Source organism: Glandiceps talaboti, chromosome 10, assembly GCF_964340395.1.
Source record: "Glandiceps talaboti chromosome 10, keGlaTala1.1, whole genome shotgun sequence".
Lineage (NCBI taxonomy): Eukaryota > Metazoa > Hemichordata > Enteropneusta > Spengelidae > Glandiceps > Glandiceps talaboti.
In genome coordinates, this window is record NC_135558.1 from 13027291 (window position 1) to 13046024 (window position 18734).

Here is an 18734-nt window from a genome sequence, read left to right on the forward strand (position 1 = left end):
TCAGTTTCAGGCTTCTTCGATCCTCAGATGAATTATGATCTGCTAATTTCTGATCTTAAGTACATTTTGCTCGGCTATTAATATTGCATTGAGCACTGTTCTCTTCACAGAGACACTTTTATACCTTCATTATATATATTAATATACATACATTCATGTTGATTAAATTAAAGGCACAATGCAAATAATGAACAAATGTTGGTGATCGTACTGTGTAGTGGAAATGTTTCATAGTATGATGTGCTTTAGAGTTGCAATTTTACAATAAAATATTAGAAAATTGTGTTTATAACATTGATAATAATGGAACGTGTATTTTGATTATGTCGTGTCTTCCAACCTTTCAAATATCATAGTAGGGTAGGTCGACATAGTTTATCAAACTCTCCGTTTTGCAAGATTTACCGCTAGGTGGCGTAGTTGTGATGGCTTGAGAAAGCCTGTCCGCCTGAACAGGCGAAACGTTGCTCGTAAGTAATGTTGTTTTACAGACCGGATGAACGTATTTAATAGCATTATTTATAAAAATCAGTTCACAATCTCGCTACTTTCTTTATCATTGCCTATTAATCTGTTCCTTTGGCTTTGTCTCTCTTTTATGTTCTTGTAATTTCATTTTCTGATGGTCATCTATATTTTCAGATGGCAATCCATCACAAATTCTCCAAGTCATCCAGTCAACTACCAATGTCATCCAATCAACAACTTTGTCTTCGTGAAGACTCATAAGACAGGAAGTACGACACTTTCCACAATACTGGACAGATATGGATATAACAGGAATTTGTCTTTCATGTTTAACAGAAAAGATCCTCTGCGAGTCGGTCATATCAGGAAGATTGCAATTAATCGTGACAGTCCTAAGAAACTGCTCGCGCCACCCATAAATGTTGACATTAATGACACTAGTAGATTCATATTTAATATATCCACAGTTCATTTAACATTCAATAAAACTGCTTTAGACTTGTTCTTGACACCAAATACTAAATATATTACAATTTTACGAGATCCAGCAACACAATTTGAATCCTACTTTTGGTTTTTTGATTTGAACAAACATGTGTGTCATCTCAAAAATAAACTTAATTCTACGCTTAATGATGATTGCTTTCTTAAATTTGCCCGTAATCCAGGTCGATATAAAAGTGTTATGTCAGGTACCAACACACAGTTCCGAGACCTTGGTTTACCAAGAAGTAAGCATACGACCGAGACATTCATTAATGAGACAATTCAAAAACTGCAGATTGAACTAGATTTCGTGTTAATAACTGAGTATTTCGATGAATCACTTTTGTTGATGAGAAAATTGTTTTGCTGGAATATGACAGATATTATTTACTTAGCACAAAATGTACGAAAGAAACAACCCAGTAAATACTCCGCTTATGTAAATGACAAGATTCGACAATTGAATCGAGCTGATTTTCTTCTTTACCTGAACTTTAATAAGACTCTCTGGAAACGAGTGGCAGAATATGGCCCAACATTTCAATCTGACCTTTCTGAATTTCGATCAGAACTGAGGAACTTCACTGATAACTGTATAACAAATACAAATACAACAGATCGGAGGGGTCGTAAACTGAATATTCCACGGTCGTCACCGTCTAAGGAATGCAGACAATCAATTTTAGTGACGAAAGCGTGGATGAAATTGATAACCGAGAGGTAGCATTGAAGACATAAGTGTGACCAATTTATCAGAAAAGTGCAAATGAACAAGTGCCATGAAACTATAAACATTAAAGTATGGTTTAACGCCAAAGTCACCTTCAACAAACAACGTCGGTTGTGTACGTACTTTTGCCAGGGTGATCCTATTACTTTCCCTGCCCTTGATTTTCTGCAGAATAGCGTCCCCTATGGCAAGAAATGCAAGTGTCTGGACTGTCGACGTCATCTACTGTCAAGACGGCGTTTCAGCGATAAGCTTGTAAATTTTACTAGTGCAAATTTTCCCTCAGCCTCTATTTACTAGTATACACTACCAGTCGAAGTTCTCTTACACAGTGTTGTAGAAAGTTAACAACACTACATCTTCTTTATCCTCCATTATCGGCTTGCAGAAGGCACTGTTCACTGTTTGCCAACTCGAAGGGGTCACGTGAGAAACACTTTACAGTGCACATTGCCTGTTCTTACGCCAGGCCAGAAAGGCAGTTCAGTTACCTGACCATACAATTAATATCACGTGCCAACTTTAGGGTGCTTACAAATACAGGCTTAGTAATTAATTTCAGTATTTCATTAGGCGATACCCAGCAGTACTTTCAGCGCTTTGATTTTATTAAAAATAGGGTCAATCCTATCTGAAATTTGACGGTTGCTTTGTGACACGAAACACATAATTCAACAAGTTGTCACACTGTATACAACGATTATATATAAATTTGGAACTCGAAATGTTGTTTTTTTGTCACACACCAAAAAATGTTACTATTTCGGCAATGTCGACTCATTGTATAAAATAAAATATAATTATATTAAATACACTTCTAAAACTGGGCTACCAGACTGATAGTTTTAACACTGGCTCTTAATAAAAACAATAATAATCTTTCATGTATACTGGCTAGCTCTTTTAAGTATATAAACACTTATTTCCCAAGATGTCCACTGAGGGCAAGCACTCTTATCGGTTTACTGACCAGAAACTATTAACATATTGCGATCAGCTGAGTGTAAAAATAATGTGATTGTTATGTTATGGAATAGATTACTGAGAGCATATTGTCTTAGTGTATACGAGTTATTTCACTGACGATCTCATTTTAAGTTAATTATCACCGATGACATCATCGTTTACTGTCCATCCAATCACATGGAAGGTATTATGACACCATTGTTTAATGATATAAATGTACATACTTTCTTAAAGTATATAAAGTATATATTTAATCATCTGTACTGGATATCTGTACTGGAGTAGATATCCTATAACGACTGTTTCTGTTCGCACTCAATTAATCTGCGATATTGTGGATTTGAATTCATATTGGTCATGTGAAGAATCGAAAGTCAACATCGTTTATGTCCAAGCTTTGAGTAGTTATTTTAACGTACATGCGCGATGGGATTTCCATTATTAAATCTAATTTCTTTTTAATGGTATTTTCCATTATTACATAATTTATATATTACTCGTTTGTGTTTCAAACGTTTGTGTTTGACGATTATAGGAATACTTGACCCCGATTACTTACACACTTTTCTGAATTAAAAATTAGTGTCTTGCTTCTGAGTATGCTTACTAAAAAAATTGTTATAGGCTATTTTCTAGATAAATGCGTTTATTATAATTCAGTTTCTTAGCAAATTGTTTTCTTTCAGGTGGCTTTATATATTTTCTTGTACAATTACCAAATATTACATGCATCATCAACCTTTTCCTTTAATTTTCTAAAGGGAACTATGTACTATATATACTCAATGACAAAATATGGCACCACCTGTCTTCGTCATTCACATATTAGATTGTTCACTCTGATTTTGAGAGCTGTTTATTTGAGAACAATTTTACTGTAACTTTTTCTTTGTTGTCAGTTATTTTATTGTCAGTTTATTCACTGATAGTTTCAAGTTTTAATAAAACACTTTACATGGTGTCAGGATATCGGTTAACGAATTCAGAGTTTTCGAAAGTTTCATTATGTTACTATATACTTTTCTATATGATCTCTTTTATTTATGTTATCACCTTCTATCTCCGATCCCCATATTTTCATGTTTCTGTTCTCTTATTACTCAGCTTAGTCGCATGCAAATCTGATTAAAATCCGATGTAGATGTCGGCTAATCGTTCATTGCTATTTTTCGTTATTTTGCCTGAATTGACATTCTTGGTACATGTTTACATTTTTTATCCTGAACGCCTCCTCAAGAAGGTCAATTCAGGCAAAATAACGAGGGTAAAATGGCAATGAGCGATTAGCCGATATCTATATCAGATTTTAATCAGATTGAGTCGCATGCTAGCAGAAAAACATTGGTTCCATCGTCCACATTATGGCATAGCCTTCCATATTCTTTATTGGTAATTTCCTAATTAGTTGCCGAGGGCAACTTCTCAGACAATATTTCTATATTTACTATTATGACATCATGTTTTGATAATAGAAATGTTGACAATTTTCATAAAGTAAAAGTTTGGACAATAAAGGCCAGTAGAAGTAGAAAAACCATCTCATTCAGAGAGGTAACGAGCGAACCTCAAATCTTTTGTCCGAGTGCTCGTGTGATCCTGTACAAGATCGCAAGTTTGTGTGTAGTGTATAGTTAGCATTAGACATAAAGAAGAGAATAGCGGCAAAGGTGTGAATCTAGACCGGTGACATATCTGAGAATTGAGGCTTGCATACTTAAGATATTTACAAATCATTAATTATTAAATGAACCATTAGGGTTATAAGCTGCATCAACAGACTTTGAACCCCCCCCCCCCCACACACACACCCTTTGAAGGACACTTGCATATATTTACCATCAATGCATGTAAAAAATTATCTGAAATTTAAAGCTTGCATTCAAACGATATTGCCTAATTATCAAAATTATAATTTATGCAAATTACACATCCCAATTAAAAACTGTTTTAAAAAGTACATCAAACGCATATGCTTTGTTATGGTTGATGTACACAGTGAACTTTGCATACACCTGTAACATTCAGGTACATGACTGTGGGAAATACCACTGTTACATCAGTGTTGACATAACTCGTGCATGGCTATAGGAAATACATAGGTTACAACTATATACTAACTTAGCTGGTACATGGCTGTGGGGAAAAGTTTGACTCGGTATGCTACACCTAGTGTGTTGGCCCTTTGCTGTTACAAGGATATTGTACACATACCTGGTACAGCCAGTGGACTGATACAGCTATATATATGATATATGCACAACTCTGTCCTAGGTATGTGAATGTTCCAGCTGTGTGAGCTACGCTAGTCGGGTATGAACAAGAGCTGTAGGGTATTATTCCATCTTGTTCATATACACTTGTTCGTATACACTAAGACAATATGCTCTCAGTAATCTATTCCATAACATAACAATCACATTATTTTTACACTCAGCTGATCGCAATATGTTAATAGTTTCTGGTCAGTAAACCGATAAGAGTGCTTGCCCTCAGTGGACATCTTGGGAAATAAGTGTTTATATACTTAAAAGAGCTAGCCAGTATAAATGAAAGATTATTATTGTTTTTATTAAGAGCCAGTGTTAAAACTATCAGTCTGGTAGCCCAGTTTTAGAAGTGTATTTAATATAATTATATTTTATTTTATACAATGAGTCGACATTGCCGAAATAGTAACATTTTTTGGTGTGTGACAAAAAAACAACATTTCGAGTTCCAAATTTATATATAATCGCTGTATACAGTGTGACAACTTGTTGAATTATGTGTTTCGTGTCACAAAGCAACCGTCAAATTTCAGATAGGATTGACCCTATTTTTAATAAAATCAAAGCGCTGAAAGTACTGCTGGGTATCGCCTAATGAAATACTGAAATTAATTACTAAGCCTGTATTTGTAAGCACCCTAAAGTTGGCACGTGATATTAATTGTATGGTCAGGTAACTGAACTGCTTTTCTGGCCTGGCGTAAGAACAGGCAATGTGCACTGTAAAGTGTTTCTCACGTGACCCCTTCGAGTTGGCAAACAGTGAACAGTGCCTTCTGCAAGCCGATAATGGAGGATAAAGAAGATGTAGTGTTGTTTACTTTCTACAACACTGTGTAAGAGAACTTCGACTGGTAGTGTATACTAGTAAATAGAGGCTGAGGGAAAATGTGCACTAGTAAAATTTACAAGCTTATCGCTGAAACGCCGTCTTGACAGTAGATGACGTCGACAGTCCAGACACTTGCATTTCTTGCCATAGGGGACGCTATTCTGCAGAAAATCAAGGGCAGGGAAAGTAATAGGATCACCCTTTAATGTTTATAGTTTCATGGCACTTGTTCATTTGAATTTTTCTGATGAATATGTCACACTTATGTCTTCAATGCTGCCGTTCAGTTATCAATTTCATCCACGCTCTCGTCACTAAAATTGATTGTCTGCATTCCTTAGACGGTGACGACCGTGGAATATTCAGTTTACGACCCCTCCGATCTGTTGTATTTGTATTTGTTATACAGTTATCAGTGAAGTTCCTCAGTTCTGATCGAAATTCAGAAAGGTCAGATTGAAATGTTGGGCCATATTCTGCCACTCGTTTCCAGAGAGTCTTATTAAAGTTCAGGTAAAGAAGAAAATCAGCTCGATTCAATTGTCGAATCTTGTCATTTACATCAGCGGAGTATTTACTGGGTTGTTTCTTTCGTACATTTTGTGCTAAGTAAATAATATCTGTCATATTCCAGCAAAACAATTTTCTCATCAACAAAAGTGATTCATCGAAATACTCAGTTATTAACACGAAATCTAGTTCAATCTGCAGTTTTTGAATTGTCTCATTAATGAATGTCTCGGTCGTATGCTTACTTCTTGGTAAACCAAGGTCTCGGAACTGTGTGTTGGTACCTGACATAACACTTTTATATCGACCTGGATTACGGGCAAATTTAAGAAAGCAATCATCATTAAGCGTAGAATTAAGTTTATTTTTGAGATGACACACATGTTTGTTCAAACCAAACTTCCAAAAGTAGGATTCAAATTGTGTTGCTGGATCTCGTAAAATTGTAATATATTTAGTATTTGGTGTCATGAACAAGTCTAAAGCAGTTTTCTTGAATGTTAAATGAACTGTGGATATATTAAAAATGAATCTACGAGTGTCATTAATGTCAACATTTATTGGTGGCGCGAACAGTTTCTTAGGACTGTCACGATTAATCGCAATCTTCCTGATATGACCGACTCGCAGAGGATCTTTTCTGTTAAACATGAAAGACAAATTCCTGTTATATCCATATCTGTCCAGTATTGTGGAAAGGGTCGTACTTCCTGTCTTATGAGTCTTCACGAAGACAAAGTTGTTGATTGGATGACATTGGTAGTTGACTGGATGATGTGGAGATTTTGTGATCGGTTGCCACCTGAAACATATCATCGATCATAATCAGAGAATGAAATTGCATAAAAAACAGACAGCGCCAAATGTACAGATTAATAGGCAGAGAAAAAGATAAAAGAAAGGTGAATTACTTTTATAGGGATAAAGAATACCATGAAATACGTTCATCCCGTCTGTAAAACGATGTAATCAGGATAGTTCTTGTATTACGATCAAAGGTTAACAAATCCAATTTATTAAACAAACGATCTGAATTAATATCAAAGTGCCGACATCAAAATAGATATGTACTGACCAAATTCCACTGTGGCGCCCATATCACGTGAAATGGAACCTTAGAATTTTTGAACCTTAATAGTAGAACATCACTGACTGTACCGTTAGTCGTCCGATGATTGCGAAAGCATGAAACACTGTGTAACGGCTCCTAGTGTATCTTACTTGATACTGTACTATTATTAGTGTTATTGGTATATATATATATATATATATATATATATATATATATATATATATATATATATATATATATATATATATATATATATATATATATATATATATATATATATATATATACATAAAAATGAAAGAAGACGAGTCTGATATTACATAGTGGAATTACACTACGGACCGTTTCACCCGAAGGATCGTCAGGTGTAATAGTGTGGTTTAATAGTATACATCCTGCTTTATGTACATAACTTATGTGTGTTCACTGACGGCTGTGTGTACACAAAAAGATTGACAACAAAGGTTACGTATTATTAAGTAAGAACTTGTTAGCGTGCCGGCATTTACTGATTAATTCAGTTCTGCTGTTCAAGTTCGTTGATTTGTCGGCAGTTATGATAAAATATTTTTCCCAGAGGCATAGTTGACATCGTTTGGTAACGTTAGAGTATGAGGAAGCCTGCTTGAGAACTGACCAGTGTACGTCGTAATTAGTGTTGCTGTCTTTTAGGTGCCAAATGTATTTACTGAGCGCAGTGTCTTTCTTCTTGTGATCAAGTTTAAATGAAGACTTGTGGTTGTTAAACCTGCTTTTGAATTCTGTGTCACTAACGCCTATGTATGATTTGTGATCTTGGTTAGTGGTAACTGTTGCTTTGTAAACAACGCTTTTTATGAGGCATTTTCCTGCGAGAGGGCACTCCTTTGGTTTTCTGCAGTTCGAAAGCCACGTTCGAAAAGCATAGGTTACTAGCAATATTCTGTCAACGTCGTAGACCAGAAGTGCTTCATCGTAAACAACACCATTGGGATTGTGTTGCTATAGCAGCAATGTGTGCTCTGGCTTGCAAGAATGTATTTTGTCAAAGGAAAAGTCCAGTCAGACTTGTTTAGTACAACTGTATTGATTACTGCTATCAATATGGTTTTCGATGTTAAAATAGCACCTCCTTAACTTAAGAAATCTGGTATAGAACCCCGACTACACTTGACATGTTTTCTGCCATTTGGGCATTTCCTGGGAGGGTTTATTGGAAAAAGCCCTGGTGATGACCGTACATTTCCGGTACCACTATCTGTGTGACTGTCTCGACAACCTCTGAATATACAATGACTATGTCAGAACTGTTTGAGCTAAACTATGTTCATAGCACTTGCAATAAAATATGTATGATATGACAATCAATATCGTGATAAAAACCCAACCGTTTAGCAAATCGTTACTCTAAGATTTCTAAGAGGTTTCCGAGTTTCATTTTGTTGACAAAGTCACAGTTGTATAACAGCCCATTTTGTTTTGAACAAATATCAAACAGTCCTCGAAACGAAACTTCAGATTGGCCTGACAAAATATATTTTAGTTAAGATTCGGTAAAATGTTCCCCGTTTTTAGACATACTTTGTGTATAATTATAAACGATTGACACATCCTGTCATGAACAGTGCTTCTGATGAAGGAGATGGGGAATGGGTTTTGAGGCCTTAGTAAAAGAATTAGTTTTTTATCTACTGATCTCACCCCTAATGTGTTGATTTATCATACATGTACAAAGTATTAAACTGTTACTTTGCATAGCTATAGTACGAACTACATGTCTTATCAAAGATTACTTTTCAGTCTTTCACTTTTTCTCTGATACCTGTGACCATCACCAAGTTTAATACATGTTACCAGGCTACATGTGAAACCCCTTTTCTCTTGCTATTGTTTTACACCATAAACTACCAAGAAAGAAATATATTCCAATGTGAACACAATATTAATCGGATTCTCAGAGAATATATATTATGTGAATGACTGATAAACAAAGTTATAAAGACAGATTTATTTGTTGATGATCTAGTAGCCAGGACTTCTATAGTACTGACAGACGGTGCAAAGTTATGAGGAAAATTAGATTTTACATCTCCCCTGGAGTATCTACTACCCACATTGAGTGACTGTATACTGCGAGTACAGTTTTGTCAGCATATCATGATATTACATTTCCTTGCTGTATTAGAATGCATTTGTTTTCAAGGCTATCACGTTGCCAGCAATATACTGGACAACATAGCTAATAGTGAGTGAATTGAATTAGTAATCTAGTTTAGAAACTGCTGTAGTACAGAAAACATTTTTATGACATTTTTTAATTTCTATTTTGAAACCAACGACATTTATCACATTTCATTATTCAAAAGCTTTCAAAAATATTTTGGTGAAAATTAGCAGTGTAGTCAATGAATGGGGGGTGGGGGTGGGGGTGGGTGGAGTTTTGAGTCAGTGCCAATTATGAACAGGACAAACAAGTGCCTTGAGGAGTGCAAACGAGTACATGTATGGAAAGCCGCAGTTGTGTTAAGTCTAAAGAGAACAATACATTGACTATATGATGTTAACACATCTTTATATGATGTAAACAATCCATTATATGATGCAAGTACATCATTATGTGTGACAGTTATTGACATGGGTTTACAAGTATATTATGTCCATTTATAATATTGTACTTGATAATTAGCTTAATTAATCAATATTAATAGTTCACTCAATCTAAGAGATATCCTAGAACTCTTGGTTACTAAAACATGAATATTTTGTATGTCCGTGAACAGACAATCATACTTCTCATAGGGTTCCTATCTAAAGAGCTTTATACATGTGAAACAATGGATTTCGGTTAGCAATTTACCAGATACACTTAAAACTACTGAAAATGTAACATGTAAAATTAACTATGCAGTGTGTGGTATTATGCTTTGACAATAGAGTGTCTTTTGCAAGAACAAAAAGAGCGTTTCTTGTCAACAGATGGGGGGGGGGGTCATTGCGGGTTTTTTTTGTCAGAGGGGGGGGGGTGGATTGTTTTGTGGATGAATTTCAGGGGGGTCACTATTTTTAAGTACAACATGAACAAAAAGTCACCAGCCCACCCCCTGCCGTAAAAACTGATTGCTCCTTAAAATGTTTTAGACATAATTTGTATATCATTATGAACTATTGACTCATCAACAGTCCTTCTGAATCATCGAATTTGAGACCAATTTGCTTGGAACCTCTTGGGTTTAGTTTTTAAAAACCAAACATACATACATACATACATACATACATACATACATACATACATACATACATACATACATGCACACTCACATACATACATACATACATACATACATACATACATACATAATACATACATACATGCATGCATGCATACATACATACATACATTGAAATTCGTTCATTCATTCATTCATTCATTCATTCATTCATTCATTCATTGATTGATTTAAACACAACACACATAAACACACACTCAGGCAGATATTTGACCATGACTTTATACAGCACTACTGAACAGTGGGTTAGCTACTCTAAAATGATTTTGACCAGTATTCAACACATCCCCAGATGTCAAATGGTTCAACCATTAACAAATTTATCAGGGTTACCTTAGCGTTATCATGCCTCTTTTGAATTCATAGGTCAAAACCATAGATTTTTGTTCCTACACACATCATTGTTGGAATGCAAAATTTTGAGTTATAGCTATTATGCATGATGTGCACTTAATCGGAAAATTAATTTTATCAAACTACACTAAATTTTACATTGTTTATTAAAATATTGCCTAATTATTGAAAAGTCTTAAGATTATATAAACTACATCGACAAGCTTTAAAGGACATATGCACTTCTTTACCATCAGTGCATGTGATCTAAATTATCTGAAATTTAAAGCTTGTATTATTTTAAAGATATTGTATAATTATTACATTTGTGGTTGTTTATGCAAATTACACATCACAATTAAAAACTACAAAGATCAACATTAAACATTTCTGCTTTTTTATGGTTGATGTATATGGCAAATTATATGAAATTTGGAGTTTGCATTTCTAGACATGATATAATTACCAAAAGCCATTAATTATGCAAATTACTTATAACTATCAAAATTATGCAAATGACATTACTGTGCACTGTCCCATACCCCTCCCTTCAATGGGGGCCACAGAGTTGATATCAGACATTCGCTACTTTTTTAGAATGCATATTTAACATACAACATCTGTGGCGTTATTAATAATTATTCGTTTATTGATAAAATACACTGCCTCAATTCTGAAATATATTCCGTAAAATTACAACTATGTACAATTCCACCAAAAAAAGCTAATGTATTACATTAGTAGTTGGTATGTCAACCAGCGACAAAAGTTCCTTTACATATCTTCCAAAAAAATGTTGAATCGATATGGCCCCCACTGAAGACAACACTACCTTGGAAAGTTTGGACAGTTGGACTGAAAGTTGTGGAGGTCGACTTGGTTATGGCAGCGCTGCGTAGGAGCTTGTGTGTCGCACCCCTCGAAATATTTTGTACTTGTAATGATAACATTCAATGCTGTCATGAATAGTATATATTAAAACCAGTTGCTTCAGGTAGCCATTTTCTTTGCAAATTTTCCCTGTCCAAAGCCATAACTCAGACATTCATGAACAGATCTCATTCAAAGTTTCGACAACTAACTTTTACTGGGATTTTTAGTAGTAGAAATCGACTGATTCTTACCTTCAGGATTGTCGATGTTACTTGCCCCCATGTTGAATATGCAATGGACGCTGGGAAAATCAGGACTTCGTGTTCGTCGCAATATAGACTTGGCTTGTAACTAAACGACTTGTACCAGGTGCTATGTAGAATTTTCCCGCAACTTGTATTTTTGTATTTGTCACTTTTTCGATCGTGCTCTAGACTAATATTTGTTACCTACCCCTGATCTTTGCTACTTCCTAAGAAATTCTGAAGTAACTTGCAATGATTCAAAGCCCTTATGACACATATACATGTATAAATGTTCATGGTTATATATCAAATACAAACGATAGCTAAACTGAAAGCAAAGGTAAAATAACCATCAATGAGAGTTGCTGTAGATTTTTGGAAAGCATACGTTACTATGCAATACTTTGACAAAGGAAAAGTCCAGGCAGACTTGGTTGGTACAAATGCATCGATCACTGCTAGCTATCAAAATGATTCTGGGGATAAAATAGCATCCCTGTAACTTTGAAATCTTGTAGAGAACCCCATTGCACTAGACATGTTTTCGGCAATTTGGGCATTTCCTGCAAAGGTTTATTGGAAAACCTCTGGTGATGACAGTACATTTATCACTATATGTTTGACTGTCTGGAAAATCTCTGAATATACCATGACCATATCAGAACGGTTTGAACTAAGCAATCATAGTTTTACTTCCAACAAAATTTAGTATAATATGTCCACAAGATGGAAACTTAGCCATATAAAAAATCGTTACTCTAAGACATCTTGAATTAATGCAACGTACTTTATCCTCAGAAAAAGGGCCTTGTCAACAGTACTGAGTAAACATACAGATGAACAGCATATAACATAATTTAAAAGGGAAAATTATTTTAGCCACTTAAGGTTACCTTGAGGCATGTATATTAGCATCTCAACCAACTTTCATCATATCGTCTAACGAGCAGTTTCCATGTTCTATTTTGTTGTTGACAAAGTCACAGTTGTTGTTCATTTGCATGCCTATAAAGGGTCATCATATTTTGAACAAATCGGAATGTAGACACTCTTAGAAATGACACTTGAGATTGGCCTGCTAAGTGGCTTTTGAGTTTCAACGTTTTTATTTTAGATATAATTTGACTCAAATTTGAGACCAATTTTCTGAGAACCTCTTGCGTTTTTTTTTTAGAAAACCGAAATACTATTTTATTACTTTGTTGATTTGCTATCACTGATTCGATCACTTTTCTTTGAAGAAAGTCACAACTGAACGCTGAACAATCTCCACCGCAAAAGGCAAATGGTCTATAAGTTTTTGAAGGTTACATACATACATACATTCATTCATTTATTCGTTCATTCATTCATTCGATCATGTACACATACACACACATTTTACCATGACAATAGCGCTACAGAACCGTGGGTTGGCTGTGGTAAAATGATTGTGACTGATATATCCCCTACATCGACAGATATAAAATGGTTCAACCCCTTACAAATTTATCGAGTTTACCTAAAGTAGCGTTATCATGCGTCTTTTGAGTATGGGCAAAACCATAGAAATTTGTTCCTACACACATTGTTGGATCATAAAGTTATGAGTTATAGCTATTAAACATAATGTACGATTTCTATGCTCACTTTGACAAGAAGAAATTAGACCCCCTTACACCTTGATACTGATCTCATATAATCACATTTTACTACCATAGAGTCTGATGTAAGCAAGTGTTCTGCGAGTGTAAATAAATGCAAAGCAGCAGGTCCGGACAATATTCAATCTCGAGCCCTTCGTCATTGCACTTACCAACTGTCACCTCTCTTTCTCAGTGTATTGTGCCACAATGTTTCAAGAAATCTATTATAATTCCTGTGCCAAAGAATCCCCTGTCAAGTGTCTGAATGACTATAGACTGGTTACACTTACATCTGCCATCACAAAAGGCTTCGAACGTGTAATCTTGCATCAAGTCTGTACTGTCAAGAACTTTTGATTCCTATCAGTTCGCCTACCGTGCCAACCACTCTGTCAAAGATGTTGTATCTTTTGCACTTCACTCAGTATTAACTCATCTAGACAAATGCAATTCCTATGTACGAATGCGCTTTGTCGATTTCAGCTCTGCATTTAATACCTTTATAACTTTGAAGTTGGTCATATATTAAGCTATCTGATCAAGGAATCGGTTATTCTATGTGCAAGTGGATTTTAAGTTTTTTTGTATGTTAAGCCACAAACTGTCAAAATTAATGGCCATGTTTCTTCTTCAATAGAGCTAAATACAGGTGCGCCTCAAGGTTGTACATGTGTTTTAATGTATTCTATTTTTACCTACGATCGTACTCCTTTGTATGCTAATAATGTTACTGTTAAGTTTGCCAATGATCGGCGATCACAAAGTTACCGTATGTAGCAACACTGCTGGAGCTGTCAGTGTTTTCGCTAAAGTAAAATACGCATATATAATAAGTAGATTGTTTAGAAACAGGTTCTGGAGAGGAATATGATATCCACACATAGCCAAATAATATAAGTACAGCTACTCACACTTTACTGACATAAGGTTCATATAGCCTTATACAGGCTTTCCTACTTTCCATACATATTGGCACAAACTTGGTATTGACCTTCATATGATTATTCAAATAGGAAGAGAAAGGACATGGTTAGTAAAGATAACGTTGTATTAAGTTCGTAATACGTTACGTAGGGCAGGCGTATCCTAATACGTTCCTGATTACTGTCTTTGTAAGTCCGATGAGACGTTCCCAAAATCCTCCAAACCACGGGGCTCGTTGAGGGATAAATGTCAACTGTACTCATTATTTGCGAGGTATGTCTTCACGTCTGGAGATTCGCAAAGTTTACCTAGTTCAGTAGAAGCTGACTGGAATGTCGTGGTATTGTCTGATACCATTTTGCTTGGTACTGACCGTCTTGCCACGAATCTGTGAAACGCTTTCAAGAACGCCCTTGTTGACAAATCTGGGGTTAATTCCAAATGGATGGCACGTCTCACAGCTTACTTATCTGAATATCGATTCAATGCTCATGTCTGCTGGTCTGACAAAGGGGCTATTCAACCATTCAAAATCTCTTTATTTTGCAATCCACTACAACTTTGAAGAAAGGAGTTGAAAGTTCTATTGCGTTTTTGTTGGCTGAGGCCCTCAATACGGTTGAGCGACAAAGGTTGTGATATATGGTGGTGTTAATGGTAACATTATTATTATTTTAAAGAGTATGAATTGTCATGTTAAGTCCTGTGTGAGGATCGCAAATAGGTGCACTGACTAGCTACTTTAAATATCAAATCAGTGTCTGTCAAGGATATTTGATAAGTCCTTTCCTTTTTCAGTAATTTGAACACAGAGGTATTCAACTTACACCCGATTTGGTCGAATTTTTCAATCTATTGTTTGCTGACGATGTTGCCTTGTTTCTCAGATAGAATTGGTGATCTTCAGAGATTATTGTTAAATGTTTTAAGTAGTTATTTTAACTGTGGAAAATATGTGTAAATTTGTGTAACGCAAAAAAGTTGGAGAATATCAAGCCACTACCTTTCCAGAACCTGTTTCTAAATAATCTACTTATTCTATATTCGTATTTTGCTTTAGCGAAATCACTGACAGCTACGGCAGTGGTGATACATATGGTAACTAGGTGATCGCCAATAGTAGGGCTCTCAAAAACCGTGACGACAAAACCAGCCTTGAATCAAAGCTTTAGTATCACCTGACCTTTCTTACGAATGCTTGAGCATGACAATGCGACATTTCCGGAGAAAACAGCGAGGATCGCGGGACTAATAGATATCTGTCCAGAAACAGAGTCTGTCGGGAAACTGCGAAAGTGAGTGTAGAGTGTTACATCCCAGCCTAAGTGATTTCCTAACTACACGCCAAATTGAAATCCGTACGATTTATGGAACACATATTAGCTAGAGACTCCAATTTTGGCACAAATAATGGATATAAACTAACAATTTAGTCTTCAAAATGTTGTGTTGCGTCGAGCAAAATGAACCCACTTTGTCAGCCACGGCAAATTGAACACATACACCACGTACATACCCATAATGATGAACTTGAGAACTTGCAAGGTCAGATAGAAATCTGCACGAAATATAGACCACATTTGGTAGAGACACCAAATTTTGCACAGATAATGGATTGTAAACTGAAATTTTAGTGTTGTGCTGTCTTGTTTCAAACATGAGAACCCACCTTGACGACCAGACAATGGTCGACGCAGACACAACATAGACACACACAACTTGCAAATTTCCTGTTGTGACGTTTCTTCAATATAAATGCGCACTAACCCACTGTATGTGCTGGTGAATACATAAAAAAATGTTAACGTGCAGATTTTGTTAAAACATGATTTTCAGAAATACATTATTGCTTGACTTACCAGTCTCCCCTCCACTGTCTATGGTTTAAGTAACACATGGCGAACATAATGGCTGTTTAAAACATACTTTTTCAACAACCAGTGTAGCTAGTACAGGACAAAGGATTTACGTACAATTACACCTATGGCATTACATAAGTAGGAAGTCACACCGCCATACTCTGTTAGGGACGAAATTTTCAATTGAATCCAGAACGGTTAAATGGCCTTACCTGTCGTATACACCTTCCACTTGCTGCTGCAGACATCCTGATATTGTTCACTTATATAACAGTGGATAACGTTCACATGTGGTGCCAGTTAGTCCATGTAGTTCCTTTCTGATGGGTAATTATTTGTTTAGGTTTTGAAGCATGCTTAGAGGCTAACTGATTTCAAACATTGCGTTAAGGGGTCTTCAAAAACTAAACTATTTCGTGGTGACCCTATAACGAATGACAGAAAATGAATGACAGCATTTCCAGTATGTAAACAGTGGAATGACACCCTTTTCTACATTCAGTTAGTTTAATGACATACCCTGCACTGTTAAACAATTGGAATGACAGCCGCCACTCTATAGCATAAGTGAAATGACAGCATTTACAATGCTTTGAAACTGGAATGACGGCATCTCTAGTATGTAAATGGTGGAATGACACCTTTTTCTACATTCATTTTGTTGAATGACACCCCCTGCACTGTTAAACAAGTGGAATAACAGCAGCCACTCTATAGCATAAGTGGAATGACAGCATTTTCAATGCTTTGAAAATGGAATGATAGCATGTCCAGTATGTATACAGTGGAATGACATCCTTTGCTACATTTAGGTAGTTGAATGACACCCCCTGCACTGTTAAACAAGTGGAATGACAGCCGCAAATGTATAGCATAAATGGAATGACAGCCTATTCAAAGGTTGGAAACTAGAATGACAGCATGTCCAGTATGTATACAGTGGAATGAAATACTTTTCTACATTCGGTTAGTTGAATGACACACTCTGTGCTGTTAAGCAAGTGGAATGACAGCTGCCACTCTATAGCATAAGTGGAATGACAGCCGCCAGCCGCCATATCCATGCGGATATGAGAATAATCAGCCTATAAACACAGACAAGTAAGACATTTCTTACTTTCTGTGTTACAAATGATGCAGTCACCAAGGTGTGAAAAATACCACATAAAGGTTCTCCAATGGCAATATGTTGTGATTGTGTACACAGTAGCTACTAAGACAGCCTACACTTACTAGCATGCAAACCATATACATGCTCTCTGGTAGGTTGCCTATTTTGTACACTGAGATATGTAAAACCTTAATAAATTGTAAAGAGGGAAATTTACTGGTATACATTTATAATAATTGCACTTTCATTTTCTGCCCACATGGTCGCATCGATTTCAAGATAATGAAGTATTAAAATGTCTTTGAGAAAAGAACAATGTAGACGACTATTAATTACAATAATGACAAATACTGGACTATTTATAAAGACGAAGTGTGAACTGACAACAGCTGATGCTATACATTGATATTCACATGTACACAGTACAGTACGTGTGAATTACAAGGCAAACACGATGCTGCAGACTTCTGACTAGCATTCTTCAGCGTCGTCAAAAAAGTATAACAGCCTCATATACCTTTTTATAAATTGTTGACGTTGTGTCCGATCATTAGTTTTCTGTTCAATTTTACTCTGAAAACACTTTTACTTAGTAGTTTGACATCGTACATAGCACGACGATGTAAACACGTAATTTCCAAAATGGCGGGCAGTGACGTCACAAACTATCGCGAGGTCTCACGTATCACGAGATTTCGTCTAAACGCGATGCGTATGTGTGGAAATACGCAACTTTTTAGAGTTTTGAAACTGCAGTTGTCTTTGGATATTTAGTTTGATTGAAACAACTTTAGCTTTTCTTAGAAAACTAATCAAAAACTGATTGAAAAAAATCGATGTGCAAAGATTGAGATTAGAATTATAAATCTGTAGAGAAAGAAAAGTTGGTTTTATCTTTTTCATTGACAACTTTGCTCATACTCCATGTACTTTGAGTGCACCATTAATTTATTCATGAATATTAATTACGTAAATTAGCATGAATATTAATTAGCGACCGGGACTACTCTTAAGCTTAGCAGAACCCTGCACACTAACATCGTAAATGTTACCGTTCATATATCAACTCCATCCACTTTCGTCAGTACAATTCCTCAGTTGGTAATGGCTGTGCGATATTCAGTCGACGTGCTCACCTCATCTTTCATATGGCAAACGTAATAACAG

The 18734-nt window shown here is 35.7% G+C and overlaps 1 protein-coding gene across 2 annotated transcripts in view; it reads right to left on the reverse strand.

The window, feature by feature from the left end:
• Positions 1-16808, reverse strand: part of LOC144441128 (galactosylceramide sulfotransferase-like) — a 33082-nt gene extending 16274 nt beyond the window's left edge. Inside the window, exons 1-2 of one of the 2 annotated variants that reach the window (XR_013481227.1) lie at positions 16669-16808; positions 16267-16376 (exon numbers count right to left, since the gene is read on the reverse strand). Coding sequence is in view for 1 of the 2 variants with exons in the window: in XM_078130661.1 (XP_077986787.1) it covers positions 16669-16704 (36 nt within the window). In the remaining variant the exon portion in view is untranslated. The remainder of the gene's footprint in view (positions 1-16266; positions 16377-16668) is intronic. The other variant, XM_078130661.1, reaches the window with a different exon arrangement.
• Positions 16809-18734: the final 1926 nt, after the last annotated feature.